Here is a 15,492-nt window from a genome sequence, read left to right on the forward strand (position 1 = left end):
AAGCTTGATAAGGTGTCATCTTTATGCTCGAGTGGAAACTATTATTGTAGGAAAATTCTACCAAAGGTAAATGTTCATCCCAATTACCTTGGAATTCCAGGGTACACGCTCTCAGCATATCTTCAAGTGTTTGTATTGTTTGTTCGCTCTGACCATCAGTCTGTGGATGGTAAACTGTACTTAAACACAACTTGGTACCCAATTCCTCTTGTAGACTTTTCCAAAATCGTGAGGTGAAACGGCTGTCACGATCTGACACAATCGTTAATGGAACACTGTGAAGCCTCACAATTTCCTTCACATAAGAATTCGCAAGCTTTTCCATAGACCATTTCTCATTGGCTGCTATGAAATGCGCACTATTAGTGAATCGATCAACGGCCACCCAAATCATGTCGTGACCATTCTTTGTTCTGGGTAGTTTAGTGACAAAATCTATCGCAATGTCTTCCCATTTACCCATATGTTTCAGGTATTTCTGATTCCAAAGGAAAGAGCTCGAGTTGACTACGCCGCACACACCATATGGATTCCGCTTCTGAGACATACTCTTATTATTATGATGTTTGATATACTTATTTCTCATTAGTTTGTATGAACAATGTTTTTGGAATACTATTTTATTTAAATTTTAAATTGAAAATTTTGGGTCATACTTTTGGAACGTTTCACATACATGCATACATTTATATGTAAATACGTTCATACATACATACATGCATACATACATACAAATATGCGTACATATATATACATACATCATAGATACATACATACATATGTTCGTACATACATACATATAAATATAAATATACATGTACACATTCAACGACGGAAAACTGAGAGATCAGCAACGAACCATAAGAAAATAACAAATAATAATAATAATAATAATAATAAGGATCCACCCAAGCTTGTGAGCGACTTCACTTGTGCAATAGAAAAGTTAAGGCCCCTCAAAGACGAAAATTTCACAATACTTCGTTATTTGTGAAAAAAATATATATTTTTTAATATGTAAAATCAGTAATAATAGTATAAAAAGTAACTAATAAGTGGTAACAAAACAAAAAACGTCTTATGACTAGGGATAGAGTTATACATGTTATATTGTTGACCCATTAAAAAACCATTTTACAATTAGTAGTATATCTTCATTTTTGTGAGAAGTCAAAAATAAAACCAATTCTAAATAAACATAAAACCAAATAACAAGTTCACACACACACACACAAAAAAAAAAAAAAAAAAAAAAAAAAAAAAAAAAAAAAACTGTTATGTATCAGGTTCCATTCATTTTAAAGATAAAATCTATTAACATTCTCATATTTCATAATTTCGAATAAAGACAAATTCTATTTTTAGAACAACAAAATTTCATTACCCAAATTGATCCAAATTACAAATTTACAATTTATTAACGAACATATTGGAGATTGAAGACACTTAGATAGATTACATAATCAAAATGAAAAACAAAAACTTGATGTATAACAAAATCACACATTCAGATTAATCTAGATAATAAGATAATATAGAAACTATTATTAAACTTGACAGATCTAATCAAATTGTGATGTAAAACAAACAAAACTCATAAAATCAAATTCCTCATTAAATAAGAAAAAAGTCGAAGGAGCTCAGTAAGGCCTAGATTGTCTTCGAATAAAATGAGTATAATAAGTTCATGTTTGTATAGAAAATTGTGACCAAAAAACCATCGTTCATAATTAACTACTCAAAAAAAAATAAAGAGCTCAGTAAGGCCTAGAATATCTTCTCTTGAGGATCAGATAAACTGATGGGACCCCCCTCCACCATTAATGCATGAAACTTCACAGCTCTTTGAAATGCACCAGCCGGGAATCGAACCCGGGTCTGTACCGTGGCAGGGTACTATTCTACCACTAGACCACTGGTGCTTTTGTGTTGAACCTATTATCTTATATACAAGTAGTTTCATTTTCAAAAGGATTTACATCTAATTTTCTTTTCAAAATGCAAGTATAAACAACACAAATCCACAACCATGTGAATTTAATCCACGTACATTAACATGGTGAACATACACACATCAACAAGTCATACATTATGCTATTTGCACACTTCTACATGTATTGTTATTTCCCACAATTTATCCTTATGAATTTTAAGTCACTTTTTTTCTTTTTAAAATGCAAGCAAAAGCAATAAAGTCACTTTCATGTTTTCTTTCTTTTTAATGCAAAACATTAGTTTATGTTTTCATTTTACGCTTCCTTGACATCGCACCTTATCTAATTCTTTCAATACAGATTTGAAATATAAATAATCAACACATATTCCGTTCATAGAATAATAATACAATTTGACTTATCTCAAAAAAAAAAACCTCTATCAAAATTGTTTAATATTTGTATAAAACTGATATACTTTTTTTACGGAAGCTTATTTACCAAAAAGTAAAAAATCAAATTCATTCATTATATATAATCACAATATGTGCGTAATGTAAGCAATGCAATGTTAGTTACTCTTGATCAAAGAATAGATATAAATTTTCAAAATGCATAATGCTTAGTATATAAAAGCATAATACATCGGACTTTTTGAAGTTGTTATAGTTTCTTCCACGTTAACTTCTTTTACCCTTCTAGTTTTTTTTCCGGTGTATGTTTATCTTTGTATTGTGTTTTAGTATTTGGTAGAGGCTTTGAGGATATATTACAACGAAAGATCGAAACATGGTGTTATTCAATTTTAAGGAGTAGACCTAAAACTCCTCCAAGATTTTCCCCATAAAACATGTATGTTTTGGTATTTTAAAAGTTAATGAGAATGATTGGCAAACATATTTTGTGAATTCATGGGTTGTACTTGTTTCTTATGTTTATCCCTTTAATAGATATAACAAATTTGTTGCATTAGTAGAAACAAACATAGAAAAAGAAGGGGTATTAAAAAAAAGAGCTCAGTAAGGACCTATGCATGTCACCATTTAGGATAAGACAAAGCTGATGGACCCTCCATCAGAAAGGAGTATGACATCATTGCTCAAGAATTCACCAGACACGAGTCGAACTAAGGTTTGTACTGTTGCCAAGATACAATTCTACCACTAGACGACTGGTGCTATTGTGTTTCAATTTCATAATCTTCTATAATAGAGAATTTGAAGGTTGAAAATGCTTTGACATCCAATTTTTTTTTTCATCAAATTTTGTATACGTAAAGTAGGGGTGTCAATTTATTACACGACACGAAAAAAAATATACGAAACGAAATCGGGACGAAATCAAAATTCGAATTTGTGTTCGTGTCAGGATTACAAAATATGATGTCGTGTTCGTGTTCATAAATCAACATGAAATTAACACGATTAAGCATTAGTGGCGACACCTTTAAGGACGATCTTGAGTATTAGAGACGACAACACCCGTGTTATATTTGGCCGGAGTAACACTGGCCGGTGGCCGAAATATTATTATTAGGGACGACACCTTTAAGGACGACATCGGGTATTAGCGACGACTAGGGTTGTAAACGAACTGAACGTTCGGCAAATCGTTCGTGAACTGTTCGGCGGGAAGTTCGTTTATGTTCGTTTATTTAATAAATGAACGAACATGAACAAAAATTATCATTCATTTAGTTAAATGAACGAACATGAACAATGGTTACGTTCGTTTATTTATGTTCGTGAATGTTCGTTTATGATATTTGTTTACGTTCTTTTATGTTTGTTAGTTTAAGTTTATTTATATTCATCTATATTCAATTATTTTTTATTATATCGCTATATTATATGTTCGTTTATGTTCATATATATATGTTCAATTGTGTTTTTTTATATCTTTATTTGCTTATGTTTGTTCGTTTATGTTCCTTTAGCATGTTCACAAACATAAATGAACGAACATGAACAAAGTAATTTGTTAAACGAACGAACATGAACAAGAAAATCTCGTTCGTTTATCTGTTCGTGTTCGTTTGTTGTTCGGCTAACTTAAACGAACGAACATGAACAAGACCTTGTTCGTGTTCATTTGGTTCGTTTACAGCCCTAGCGACGACGGTTATTAGGGGCGACGCCTTTACCGACGACTATTGAGTATTAGCTACGAGGTATTTGCGGCGACCCAATTGAGACGACATGTCGTCCCTAATACCTTTAGGGGCGACTTTCTTGACTATTTGTGACGCTTTATGTCGTCCCTAAAGGTGCCATTTCTTGTTGTGCATACCCATGCACAATTTAATTGATCATAACAGTATGTCAAACAACATGTTTAAACTAATAATGAGAGATAGAAACACACCTACACTAAACATAAAAATAAAAGGAAATAATAAAACTATACATATACTTTGAACAAAGAAAACAACAAGGTTAAATAGCCCGATGCTACAAAATAAATTTAATCACAACCGGTTCACAGTCTTTAAAACTTTAAGTGATAAGTATTATTTATGATATTCGATACGAAATGTAAATCAAATACATAGTGAAATTACAGTAATCACTAAGTGGCTAACATAAAAGCCAATACCCATAAGAAGGCAAATTCATACTGAAATTATCAGTAATCACCACAAGAATATACATCATTCTTAAATTTATTATACTGGTTAGGATACCTATTACCTAAGAATAATCTATATATACTTAGTAGCACTATGATAACCCACAAATTCCTAAAGATTCTTATATCCTCCAAGGTGGCGTTTCAATAATGTCATACTCAATCGCTAATCTCTCACTATGACTCATAAGAAAACGCTCCTTTTCACCCTCCTCAACATCTTGTAAGTTGTAACACATAAGTATAATTCGGAACATACACAATAATCGCCATAATTAAATCCTCCAACACTAGATATATTGCATCACATTGAGGATGTGAATACTTACGACATAAAAAACTTCCATTTGTTATATATTCCAACCTAAATCCACCGGGACATCTTCTTCAATCCTTTTCATTAGCATTAATCCAACCGTCTTCATCCTTTCCAATTTAATTACCCGCAATTGCATATATATTTGACAACAAAACATAATACCCAAAGTTACCCGAATCAATTTCCAATAATTTATGTGAAACTACCTTACCCAAATTGGTATTTCAATAAATCCTACACAAACCAAGAAGAGCACCCTAAATAGAAGCATCAGGTTTTAAAGGGCATCCATTTTGTAAAATCATACGTTTTTTTTCTGTAATGCTTCCTTTTTCGCCCTGACACATCTAATCTTTTCATCAAAATCATGTGAAGTTTGAGAGAAGTTAATTAACATCCAGCAATCAATTGGGATGGTTATATTGTGAGCATGTAGTCCAAAAGGTGCTACATACAATGATACAAATGTGTTCATCAGATAACAATTTCAGGAACTCACCCACAAGGAAATAAAAAGTAACAAACCTTTTTGGTATTAAAGGAGTGTAATAACTTCATCTATGTAACTTTGTATAGCAATTATATGTTCTATTCCAAGCAAAAAATGAATGGAAAAATAAAAATACAAGAGCTCAGATAAGCCTATTAAACTTTTCACTTGGAGATCAAAGAAAGTTGATGGACCCCTCCACCATAAAGGCATGAAACATAAAGCCTATTAAACTTTTCACTTGGAGATCAGAGAAAGTTGATGGACCCCTCCACCATAAAGGCATGAAACATCATCGCTCCCTTAAATAGATGCACCAGCCGGGAATCGAACCCGGGTCTGTACCGTGGCAGGGTACTATTCTACCACTAGACCACTGGTGCTTTTTGTTTTATATCTTACATCTGACATACAACACTAGTAGTAGTTTAAAGGTTGAAATATATCTACTAACTACTTTTCTTTTCGAAATGGAAACACAAATCAACAAGCATGTTTCATTTCTTTTGAATTTAAACTACATTAACATGGTAAACAATAACACATCAACAATTAAGGGATATATTATGGTATTTACACTTCAAAGTGTATTGCTATTCCCACAATTATTTACCTTTATGAATTTTCAGTCTACTTTTTCTTTTTCAAATGCAATAAACCAACCTTTTTATTGCAAAAGATGAACACATTTCAAGCCTCAATAATTTCAATTGAACCCTTTAAATTGCACATTACAGATCATTAAAGTGAATAAATTACTACCAACCAGATTTTTTCTGTATCATATCTTATTTGAAAGATTGTATGTAAGTGTGATGTATCAAGATGTATTTCAAAATTACACAAAATCTCCTAATTAGAAAGATAAACCCTTATCATGGCTAAGAATTAATTACTATATATCTACACTCAGTTTTTTTTTTTTTTTATTCAACAAAAATTACAAGTAATCGGTTTCTTTTGCTTGAACAAATCCCAAATCATATTATCAAAATAGTTTATTTCGATTTACTTTGATCTTACAACAGATGGTAAGGTTTAAGTGATTTTTGGAGAAAGATAATAATTATATATATAGAGTACTTCAAAAACAATTAGAAGATTGAAAAATGGGGCATTCCGAGAATCGAACTCGGGACCTCTCGCACCCGAAGCGAGAATCATACCACTAGACCAAATGCCCGCTTGTTGTTTTTATGCTATACGATTATCCTTCAATATTGCTCGTATTTCTAACTGACGTATGTCTTGGGTTTCTTTCTAAATTCTAAGTTATTTTTTTGTCATAAATATTAAAAATTTCAGATACTGAAAGTTCAAATACTTATATACTAACATGGATTATATTTTCTCACATGCATATTCATGTATATCATCTGGTGTTCTTATTTTTACCATTAATGAAATAGGATTTTTGTTAAGAACAAATAACCGGATGGTGCATTACTTATCAACTAAATTCATTGCTAACATTCATTGTAAGTTCCTTTTTCACATAGCTTTACATCTGGAACTTATAAAGACAAGAACTTTGTAAACTTAGCGAATTAAAATGCAAATTTCTTTCACTTTGATCTTTTAGGTGATTCATTTTATTGTTTGGTTTGCTTCCTTCCATAATGATAAAGGTGAGCAAAAAAACAAGCCTAATCGAATGTTTAACCTGTCTCAAGCTTAATCGTAAATCTTATAACTGATCATAGGCCTAAAGTCAAGAAAATCCGTAACAAGGCACAAGCCTTTTTAACTAATTTTCTAAAAAATATATTTACTTAAACTTATCAGCTTATAATATTTTTCAAAAAATGGACGTGTCCGAGCTTCATTATGATTTTCGAACTCTAATTTTCTAACAAAAAGCAATTTTGATAATTGTTTTTACTGAATCTTCAAACCCCATTTTGAACATGCGTTTCTTTTGTAATTTCAAACAGGCCTAAAAAAATCAAACTTGAAGGTGTTTGTTTGCCTATTTAACTTTGATGTTTTATATAATTTTAAATGCATAACATGTTTTAACTTCCAAATTTCGATAATGTCATGGAATGCAATATATCGTTGTGGAATGTCATATAACTGTTTTGCAAACTACATATATAATTTTCGTGTAAAATGTGTAGTGTGAAATTAGGTTTTTCACGATTTAGTTGTTATCAATGTCATCAGGTAAAGAAAATGGGTATGAGGGAGTTGCACTAAGAACTTGTAACATGTTGTCTGGAATGAAGTGCCTCACGACCGAATGAAGCTCAATTTTAATGTCAAAGTCGTCCTGTCAATTTTGACTTATGATTTGACCTATAGTTATTTTTTTTACCCAAATGCCAAAAAAAAAAAAAAAAAAGGAAAAAAAGTTGTAAATTGCCCTTTGTTGGTTCCCATCAAAACAAGATGAAATGGTCTGAAATTGCTAGAAAAATAAAATTGTTAGAAGAGATAATAAGATCCCCAAATATATAGGAATTTGTATGTAGTTCTTGGTTCAATGTATGTGTCGGCGACTAATCTTGCACTCGAGTTGCTATTGTCCAAGAAGTAAGTGTTTATTCCTAAATCTTTGAAGCTATTGTTATTAAACCAACATCTATCCTCATTAGGGAACTATTGTAACGTATACATATTTGGTTCGACTTATAATATGTATGCATTAATTTCAATAATTCATTATGTTTTGTTTTCTAATATTTTTACAACTATTTTGTATAAGTTAAAGAATTTATTACAAAGTAACACAACATATACTATTGAATTTAAATGTATCATAGATTTATTAAATAATATAAATAAGTTCCATACAAACAAAAAATTTCCTAAAGATCTACCACGTTGTCCAAAAGAGCTAGGAATGACATTTACCTCTTGGGTCGATAAGAACTCACAAATACATTTCACCTAAGTTATCATCAAACCAAACCAAAAGACAAATAAGCATTTGGGCTTATTTGGAACATATTCAAGATGTGGACATTCTTTTAACGGTGAATTAGTATATGTTTGGAATTCAACCCAATATCTCTTTATTAGAAACATCCATTAGACATTTTGTTAGCCAAATAGGCTGATCCGAATTTGTCTTCAAGATATGGATATTAGGAAGCGTTGATCATTATGTCAATGAATAACAAGGACCTTTTTATTCTCCTCAGTTTCGAACATATTTTCCCAATGATTTTCGACCTCGTTCTTTAAAGATGTCCCAAAATAGGTCATATGCACTTTTCTAATGGCATATATAATAGTTAAATTAACGAAAACTTAGTACATATTTTTTTCAAACTTGTGACCTTTGTTTCTTCTATCATACTCCATACCCCATAGCACTACTTATAAGATTACAACTGCTAAAAAAATTAGTAAATAATCTTAAGTTAATAGCACACAAAAACAATATAAACATGGACCACCGGATATATCTATACAAACTATTCACCATCAAACCATAAACCAATTTATTATCTATCTATTTGTCTGTTTCAAGACATCGAGCTTTTTAATAGTTGTGTCGCTAAAATAAGCAACTCCACCATCTCAAAACCAGCTGCTGACACGGCATCAACTTTCCCCTCACCTGTATCCAACTCATCTGACCAACTTACAGGAACACAAGCCATCTTTAAAAGCTTTGCCTCTGTCTCAACATTTTCAATAATGTCTGAAACCGTATTCAATACCGAAACAGATTTTTTAACCTAACAAGTTTCACAACAATTTATTATTGACCAATTATCAAATATTCTAATATTTAAATATTTTAAGCGTACACTTCTTTTTTTTCAATCTAAATTGAATATTGTAATTGACTATTTATAAATGTGAAACGAACATTGTGACTACACTTACATCCCAAGTGTGAACTTTTTATTGTTATCGAACTTATAAGATTAAAATATTTTTTTATAAGTTGGTAACAATAATAAATTTGTTAGGACTTTGTAATTTAAAACAAAAAATTACCAAATTATATTTGTATTTGAGTTAACACTCCTAGGGTTTTTTTTAGACTACAATGTTGTAATAGGAGGAAACAAACTTGGATGCTATAAGCTTATAATTAACAAATAAATGAAAGAATATTCTTGTTACGTGCATTTTACCTTACTTAACTTGATAGAAAAAATAAATATAATTTATATAATTAGAAGCATATAAATAAACTATATATTAATATAAATGAAATGATTACCTTAATGAGTGACAAACGAAGTCTACGAACTGTACTAGCTAAATGTTCCATGCTTTTCAAGCTCTCCATGTGTGATATATATTCAACCTTCATTCTGCATAACATATTATCTAAATATATAATCAATAAAAAAAATATAAATACATGAAAAATTAAAAACAAAAAAATCCACAAACTTTGCAAAATCCGTGGTAGCACTAGAACTGTTCTTGCTGATATTTTGTGCATAATCTTGTTGAGGATAAAAGCACTCGCTAAAGTATGTCTTTTTTAACAAACTTTTTAATCTTCCATCTTTATCATGAATCATGTTTTTCTCTTCTTTATCAATTACAAGCTTATCCTCATTGAGTTTCCTATAGTCATGTCACAAACTCTAAAATCATAAATATAAATATATATATATATATATATATATATATATATATATATATATATATATATATATATATATATATATATATATATATATATATATATATATATATATATATATTGGATGAAAATTATTGTTTAAATACGGAAATAAAGAATTAAACATACTCTTGTAGTAGATTGTATTCCTGCTTCAATTGTGCCAATTCCATAAGAGCAACCACCTTTTCATTTGTTACCTATTCAAATATTGTACACATAAATATAATATGAAACTAATAATATTATAACAAATTATTGAACTAAAAAAAAGGGAATGAACAACATGAAATTTACTCGAGTTAAATTTTTTTGTAGCGTCTCCATTTCACTTTCAAGAGCTGCTTTTTCGTCGCTCTCTAACAAATATCTCTCTTTTAGGGTGTTCCACATGATGATTTTAGCAATTAAATTTTATTCCTCTATTTTTGCGCTGTCTTTGAACCCTTTTAATTAAAACTTGAAAGTCCCACAAAATATTTCAGGCAAGCATTCACGTCATATTCTGAATGTCACAAAAAGTAACAGTGATCTCCATCAAAATTACAGCATAATCAATGAAATTTAAACTAGGTTAAACAAGAACATAGTGTGTAATTTTTGAACATGGTGAGATGCAAAACCCTGTGGATGTAAAATTAGGGCATATAAGAGCAAATAAAGTTACCTGAGGAGAAAAAATGGAAGCCCAAATAATCAGAATTAATCAGATGAACGAGAAGGAAGAAAGAAAGGTTATTGTTCGTTTATTGCTTCCTGGCGGGAGAGGGCTTCTATATTACTGAATTTGCTTTTTGTTTCATTTCTTTTTCTTCAACAAAATAATGAACTTTAGAAAATAAACAATTAAAAACTGAAAAACATGTTTACTTTTAGATGAAAGATACCGGATAAGAGTAAATTACACAAATGGTCCCTATGGTTTAGGCTAATTTGTATGTTTAGTCTCTAATTTATTTTTTTTAACTCGCAAGGTTCTTACTGTTTGTTTTTGTTACATGTTTGGTTCATTGCTTATTTAAAAAGACTATTTTACCCTTGTTTTTTTAATTTATTTAAATAAACACACCCACAACCACCACCCCCACACCCCCTCAACTTACCTTATCTACATCATTATTTTTTTCTATTTAAATAATAATCTTTTTAGATAATACATAGAATAAACGTGTATCAAAAACAAATAGTAGGGACCTTCAAAGTTTAAAAATAAATTAAGGATCAAGCACTCAAATTACCCCAAACCATAAAAACCATTTGTGTAATTTACTCATAAGATAAAGGTATTTAAGGGTGTTTGAGGTCACGACTAGTTAATCTATTTTTTTGAATTTTTTAAATTGTTTTGTTTAACTAGCTTAATGTAGCTTATTTTTTGAATTTTTTAAATTGTTGTGTTTAACAAGCTTAAAAATAATTTACAGCTAGCTTTTCATGAGTTTTTAAAGAAAAAAAATATTAATATACTCTTAATTAATTATAGAAAAAAACATATTCTTTTAAATGTTGTTTTATGTTATTTTATATCTTTTAGCTAATTTATCAACTAATTTTATCAAACTTGATTTTTTATCAATTAGTTTTTCAGCTATCAACTAATGTTTCAACTATCAACTAGTTTTTCAGCTAAATGTTATTACGCCAAACATAGCATTAGTAAGATTCCTGTTTTTTTCTAAAACTCTAAGTTATTTTTAGTCGTAAGTGTTTAACATTTCTAGTTAATTAAAGTTCAAATACTTATAGAGTAATATGGATTATAATTTTCTCATATGCATATTCATGTATATCATATGGTGTTATGTATTTTGTACGGTTGATGAAATAGGATTTTTGTTTAAAAATAATAATAATAACTTGACGGTGCATTATTTATAGCGAAATTACCTTTTTTTAAAAATTTACATTTGGAACCAACAAAGACAAGAACATTGTAAACTTAGCAATTAGCAAGCAAATTAAAATGCAAACTTCTTTCGCTTTTAATCTTTTAGGTGATTCACTTCATAGTTTTGTTTGCTTCCTTCCATAATAGGTAGAGGTAAGAAAAAAACCGAGCTTAATTTGATGACTACTAGATGTGGGCAACATGTTATTACATGTTACCACACCCAAAAAGTATCATGTCAGCATCCTACTCATTCATGAGTGTTATAACACTCAAGTGGAAATGGACAACATCTAATAACATGTGATAACACCAATTATTTTCTATTTTATTTTTCTTATTTATTTATTTTTTATGCTTTTTTTCTATATTTCGAATTTGTTTTTTTTTTATTTATATTTTAAAAGTAAAAATAAAATTTTAATAAAACTTAAATTAAAAACAACATTAAAAAAAATTACAACAAAACACAAAAACATTTAAAAACCTAAAAAGCAAAAAAAATAATAATAAATAAATAAATAAAATGATAAAACCAACATTTTTTGGCCTAAAACTATTCATCTTCGTTTTCGTAACCAACAAAGATGTAATTCACCAAGTCTTCACGAAGTTGCTTGTGTTTTCACTGATCTTGAATATCAACCACTCTATGTAAATATTCTAATGTCACTGGTTGAAATTGCACATGTCTTGGCTCCGTAGGCGAATACGTTGCAATATTGCGTCATTTATCTTCGACAACCATGTTATGCATTATGATACATGCATACATGATATACCGTAGAGTATCCAACTCATAAGGTCTCGCTGCATGTTCAACTATGTGCCATTTTGATTTCAAAACCCCAAAAACACGTTCAACATCCTTATGTGCTCCGTCTCGTCGTCTCTTGAAATATTTGTCCCTTGGATCTATTGGGTGTCGAAATGCCTTCACAAACATGGAATATTGTGGATATATTCCCTCTGTAAGGTAATACCTAAACTTATATCCGTTTCCATTCACTGTGAATGGAGCATCTAGGGCTTTTCCTGACAAAAGATCGTCAAATATTGGTGATTCATCAAGAACGTTGACGTCGTTGATAGAACCCGCAACCCCGAAAAAAGCATGCCAAATCCATAAATCTTGTGAAGCAACAACCTCTAAGACCAACGAAGGTGCTCCATGATGACCACTCGAATACTGGCCTTTCCACGCCACGGGGAAATTTCTCCATTTCCAGTGTGTGCATTCCGGAAAACCATGTATTTCTTCATGCGCCACATATAGTTGTTGCATATCATGCAACGAAGGTTTGCGCAAGTATTGATCACCGAAGGCTTCAACAACACATCTTGCAAATAAATACAAACTTTCTTGTGCGGTCCTCTCAGACATTCTCATATAATCATCAACAGACTCGGGCGACTCTCTCATTGCTATAAGTTTTATTGCAGCAACACATTTTTGCAATCCTGTGAAGCCTCGTTTGCCTCTAACATCATATCTTATTTGGAAAAATTCATACCTAAATAAATATTAAACATGTAAAAATTGTATTTATTTTATCTAAAAGTGACATTATATAAATTATAAAAATTGAAACAAACAATACCTAAATAAATATTAAACATGTAAAAATTGTATTTATTTTATCTAAAAGTGACATTTTATAAATTATTAAAATTGAAACAAACAATACCTAAATAAATATTAAACATGTAAAAATTGTATTTATTTTATCTAAAAGTGACATTTTATAAATTATAAAAATTGAAACAAACAATACCTAAATAAATATTAAACATGTAAAAATTGTATTTATTTTATCAAAAGTTGACATTTTGTAATTTATAAAAGTTGAAACAAACGATACCTTACTTCCATAGCGTTGGCTATCCTTTCAAAGATATTTTTTCGCAAACGGAATCTTCTTTTGAAATCGTTTGGCTGATAGATACAATTTTCAGCAAAGTAATCGTTAACTAGTCGTCTATGCCCTTCCTCACGATCTCTATTTATTTTATCTAAAAGTGACATTTTATAAATTATAAAAATTGAAACAAACAATACCTAAATAAATATTAAACATGTAAAAATTGTATTTATTTTATCAAAAGTTGACATTTTGTAATTTATAAAAGTTGAAACAAACGATACCTTACTTCCATAGCGTTGGCTATCCTTTCAAAGATATTTTTTCGCAAACGGAATCTTCTTTTGAAATCGTTTGGCTGATAGATACAATTTTCAGCAAAGTAATCGTTAACTAGTCGTCTATGCCCTTCCTCACGATCTCTATTTAACGCCACACGTCGCGTGAGTAGTGGAGCTGGATCTGACTGTAGTAGGTTGTCTGTATAAGATTGGTACGTCGTTATCATCGTTGTACGGATGAGCCGGATCAAGACGATTCATATTTTGGTTTTGAAATATTGAAAGAATTATGTAGTTGAAATACTAAAATATTGAGAGAAATTTATGTTTTTTGTATTTAAAAATGATATAAGTTGTATGTATTTATAGTGTAAAAAAGAAAAATTAATTAGTTACCGTTTGAAAAAAAACGGTCAAAATTGTGACCGTTTGCATCAATTATACGCGTTATGGCCCATGTCGTGATAACATTTGGTAACATAACACCTAATAACGGTAAGTCGGGGCGATGTTCCACCCGTTATGGCGCCGTTATTAGGTGCCATGTCACCTATAACGGAAAGCCCCGTTGCCCCCACCCGTTCCTACTCTAACGTATCCCAAGCCCATTCCAAGTTTTGTAGGAGAGCGTCCCAAAACCAATCACGGGCTTTAACCAGGTCCAATCAAGAAAATCCTAAACGAGGCCACATAACCTATTTACAAAGCACGAGCATTTTTAGATTATTTTTTTTTTAAAAAAAAAAATTACTAAAACTTATTAAATCATAAAACTCTTCGTGAATTTGAGAAGGAATATTCACCAAATGACCGCTTTTCATGCTTAAATAAGTAAATATTACAAAATGATCTTTTGTATTGGAAAAAGCCTAAATGACCATTGAGTTCGAAAAATGACATTTTCGAGCTTCGATTCTCAAAAACTAATTTTTTGAAAAAAAGAAATTTTGAAGATTGTTTCTATCGATTTTCTAACCCATTATGAGTTTTGGACCTGTAGTTCTGATAAAGGTATTTCACAGTTTCAAACGGGTCAAAATATTCACATTTGAGTTTTTTTGTTGATCTATTTAACGGTGAACTTTATATAACTTTAAATGCACAACATGTTTCAACTTTTAAATTTCCAGGATGTCATGGAAAGCAATATATCGGTGTATAATTATTTTCCAAAGTGCACATATAATTTTGGTGTAAAATGTGTAGTTTGTGAAATCATGTTTTTCTCAACTTAGTTGTTATCAAACCATCAGCTAAAGAAGACGGTCATGTAGGAGTTACAAGCCAATAACTTGTAACGTGCTGTCTGTAATAAGTACATAACGAGTAGTTGAAACTTAATCTTAATGACAGAGTTATCCTAACAAGAACCTTGCAGGTCGATTCTTACCCACCCAAACTTTTTTTCTTTTCTTTTTTGTAAACAAATGCCAAAAAACCAACTTCTAAATTGTCATATGTGGGTTTCAATTGAAACAAGAAATTGTCTAAAA

General features: G+C 30.3%; 2 protein-coding genes and 3 non-coding genes across 6 annotated transcripts; all 5 read right to left on the bottom strand.

The window, feature by feature from the left end:
- Positions 1 to 1,851: 1,851 nt before the first annotated feature.
- Positions 1,852 to 1,922, bottom strand: TRNAG-GCC (transfer RNA glycine (anticodon GCC)). Its single transcript has one exon. It is a non-coding gene; the product is annotated as a tRNA-Gly (tRNA).
- Positions 1,923 to 5,683: 3,761 nt separating this feature from the next.
- On the bottom strand, positions 5,684 to 5,754 carry TRNAG-GCC (transfer RNA glycine (anticodon GCC)). Its single transcript has one exon. It is a non-coding gene; the product is annotated as a tRNA-Gly (tRNA).
- A 728-nt stretch (positions 5,755 to 6,482) lies between these two features.
- TRNAP-CGG (transfer RNA proline (anticodon CGG)) lies at positions 6,483 to 6,554 on the bottom strand. The gene has a single exon. It is a non-coding gene; the product is annotated as a tRNA-Pro (tRNA).
- A 2,046-nt stretch (positions 6,555 to 8,600) lies between these two features.
- Positions 8,601 to 10,768, bottom strand: LOC145014374 (uncharacterized). Of its 2 annotated transcripts, XM_078972749.1 has the most exons (6): positions 10,636 to 10,768; positions 10,266 to 10,473; positions 10,098 to 10,168; positions 9,731 to 9,910; positions 9,555 to 9,648; positions 8,601 to 9,060 (listed from the first exon to the last, which is right to left on the bottom strand). In XM_078972749.1, exons 2-6 carry the CDS (start codon positions 10,359 to 10,361, stop codon positions 8,845 to 8,847), a joined length of 657 nt encoding a protein of 218 aa, XP_078828875.1. In that variant the 5' UTR covers positions 10,362 to 10,473; positions 10,636 to 10,768; the 3' UTR covers positions 8,601 to 8,844. The 2 variants fall into 2 exon arrangements, with proteins under 2 accessions (XP_078828875.1, XP_078828876.1); XM_078972750.1 differs by lacking the exon at positions 10,636 to 10,768 and having other exon boundaries at positions 10,255 to 10,386.
- Positions 10,704 to 14,226, bottom strand: LOC145017004 (uncharacterized). The gene is made up of 4 exons (XM_078975123.1): positions 14,088 to 14,226; positions 13,719 to 13,869; positions 12,639 to 13,370; positions 10,704 to 10,779 (listed from the first exon to the last, which is right to left on the bottom strand). Exons 1-4 carry the CDS (start codon positions 14,224 to 14,226, stop codon positions 10,704 to 10,706), a joined length of 1,098 nt encoding a protein of 365 aa, XP_078831249.1.
- Positions 14,227 to 15,492: the final 1,266 nt, after the last annotated feature.

The sequence above is a fragment of the Lactuca saligna genome, chromosome 9 (genome assembly GCF_052625555.1).
Source record: "Lactuca saligna cultivar CGN05327 chromosome 9, ASM5262555v1, whole genome shotgun sequence".
NCBI lineage: Eukaryota > Viridiplantae > Streptophyta > Magnoliopsida > Asterales > Asteraceae > Lactuca > Lactuca saligna.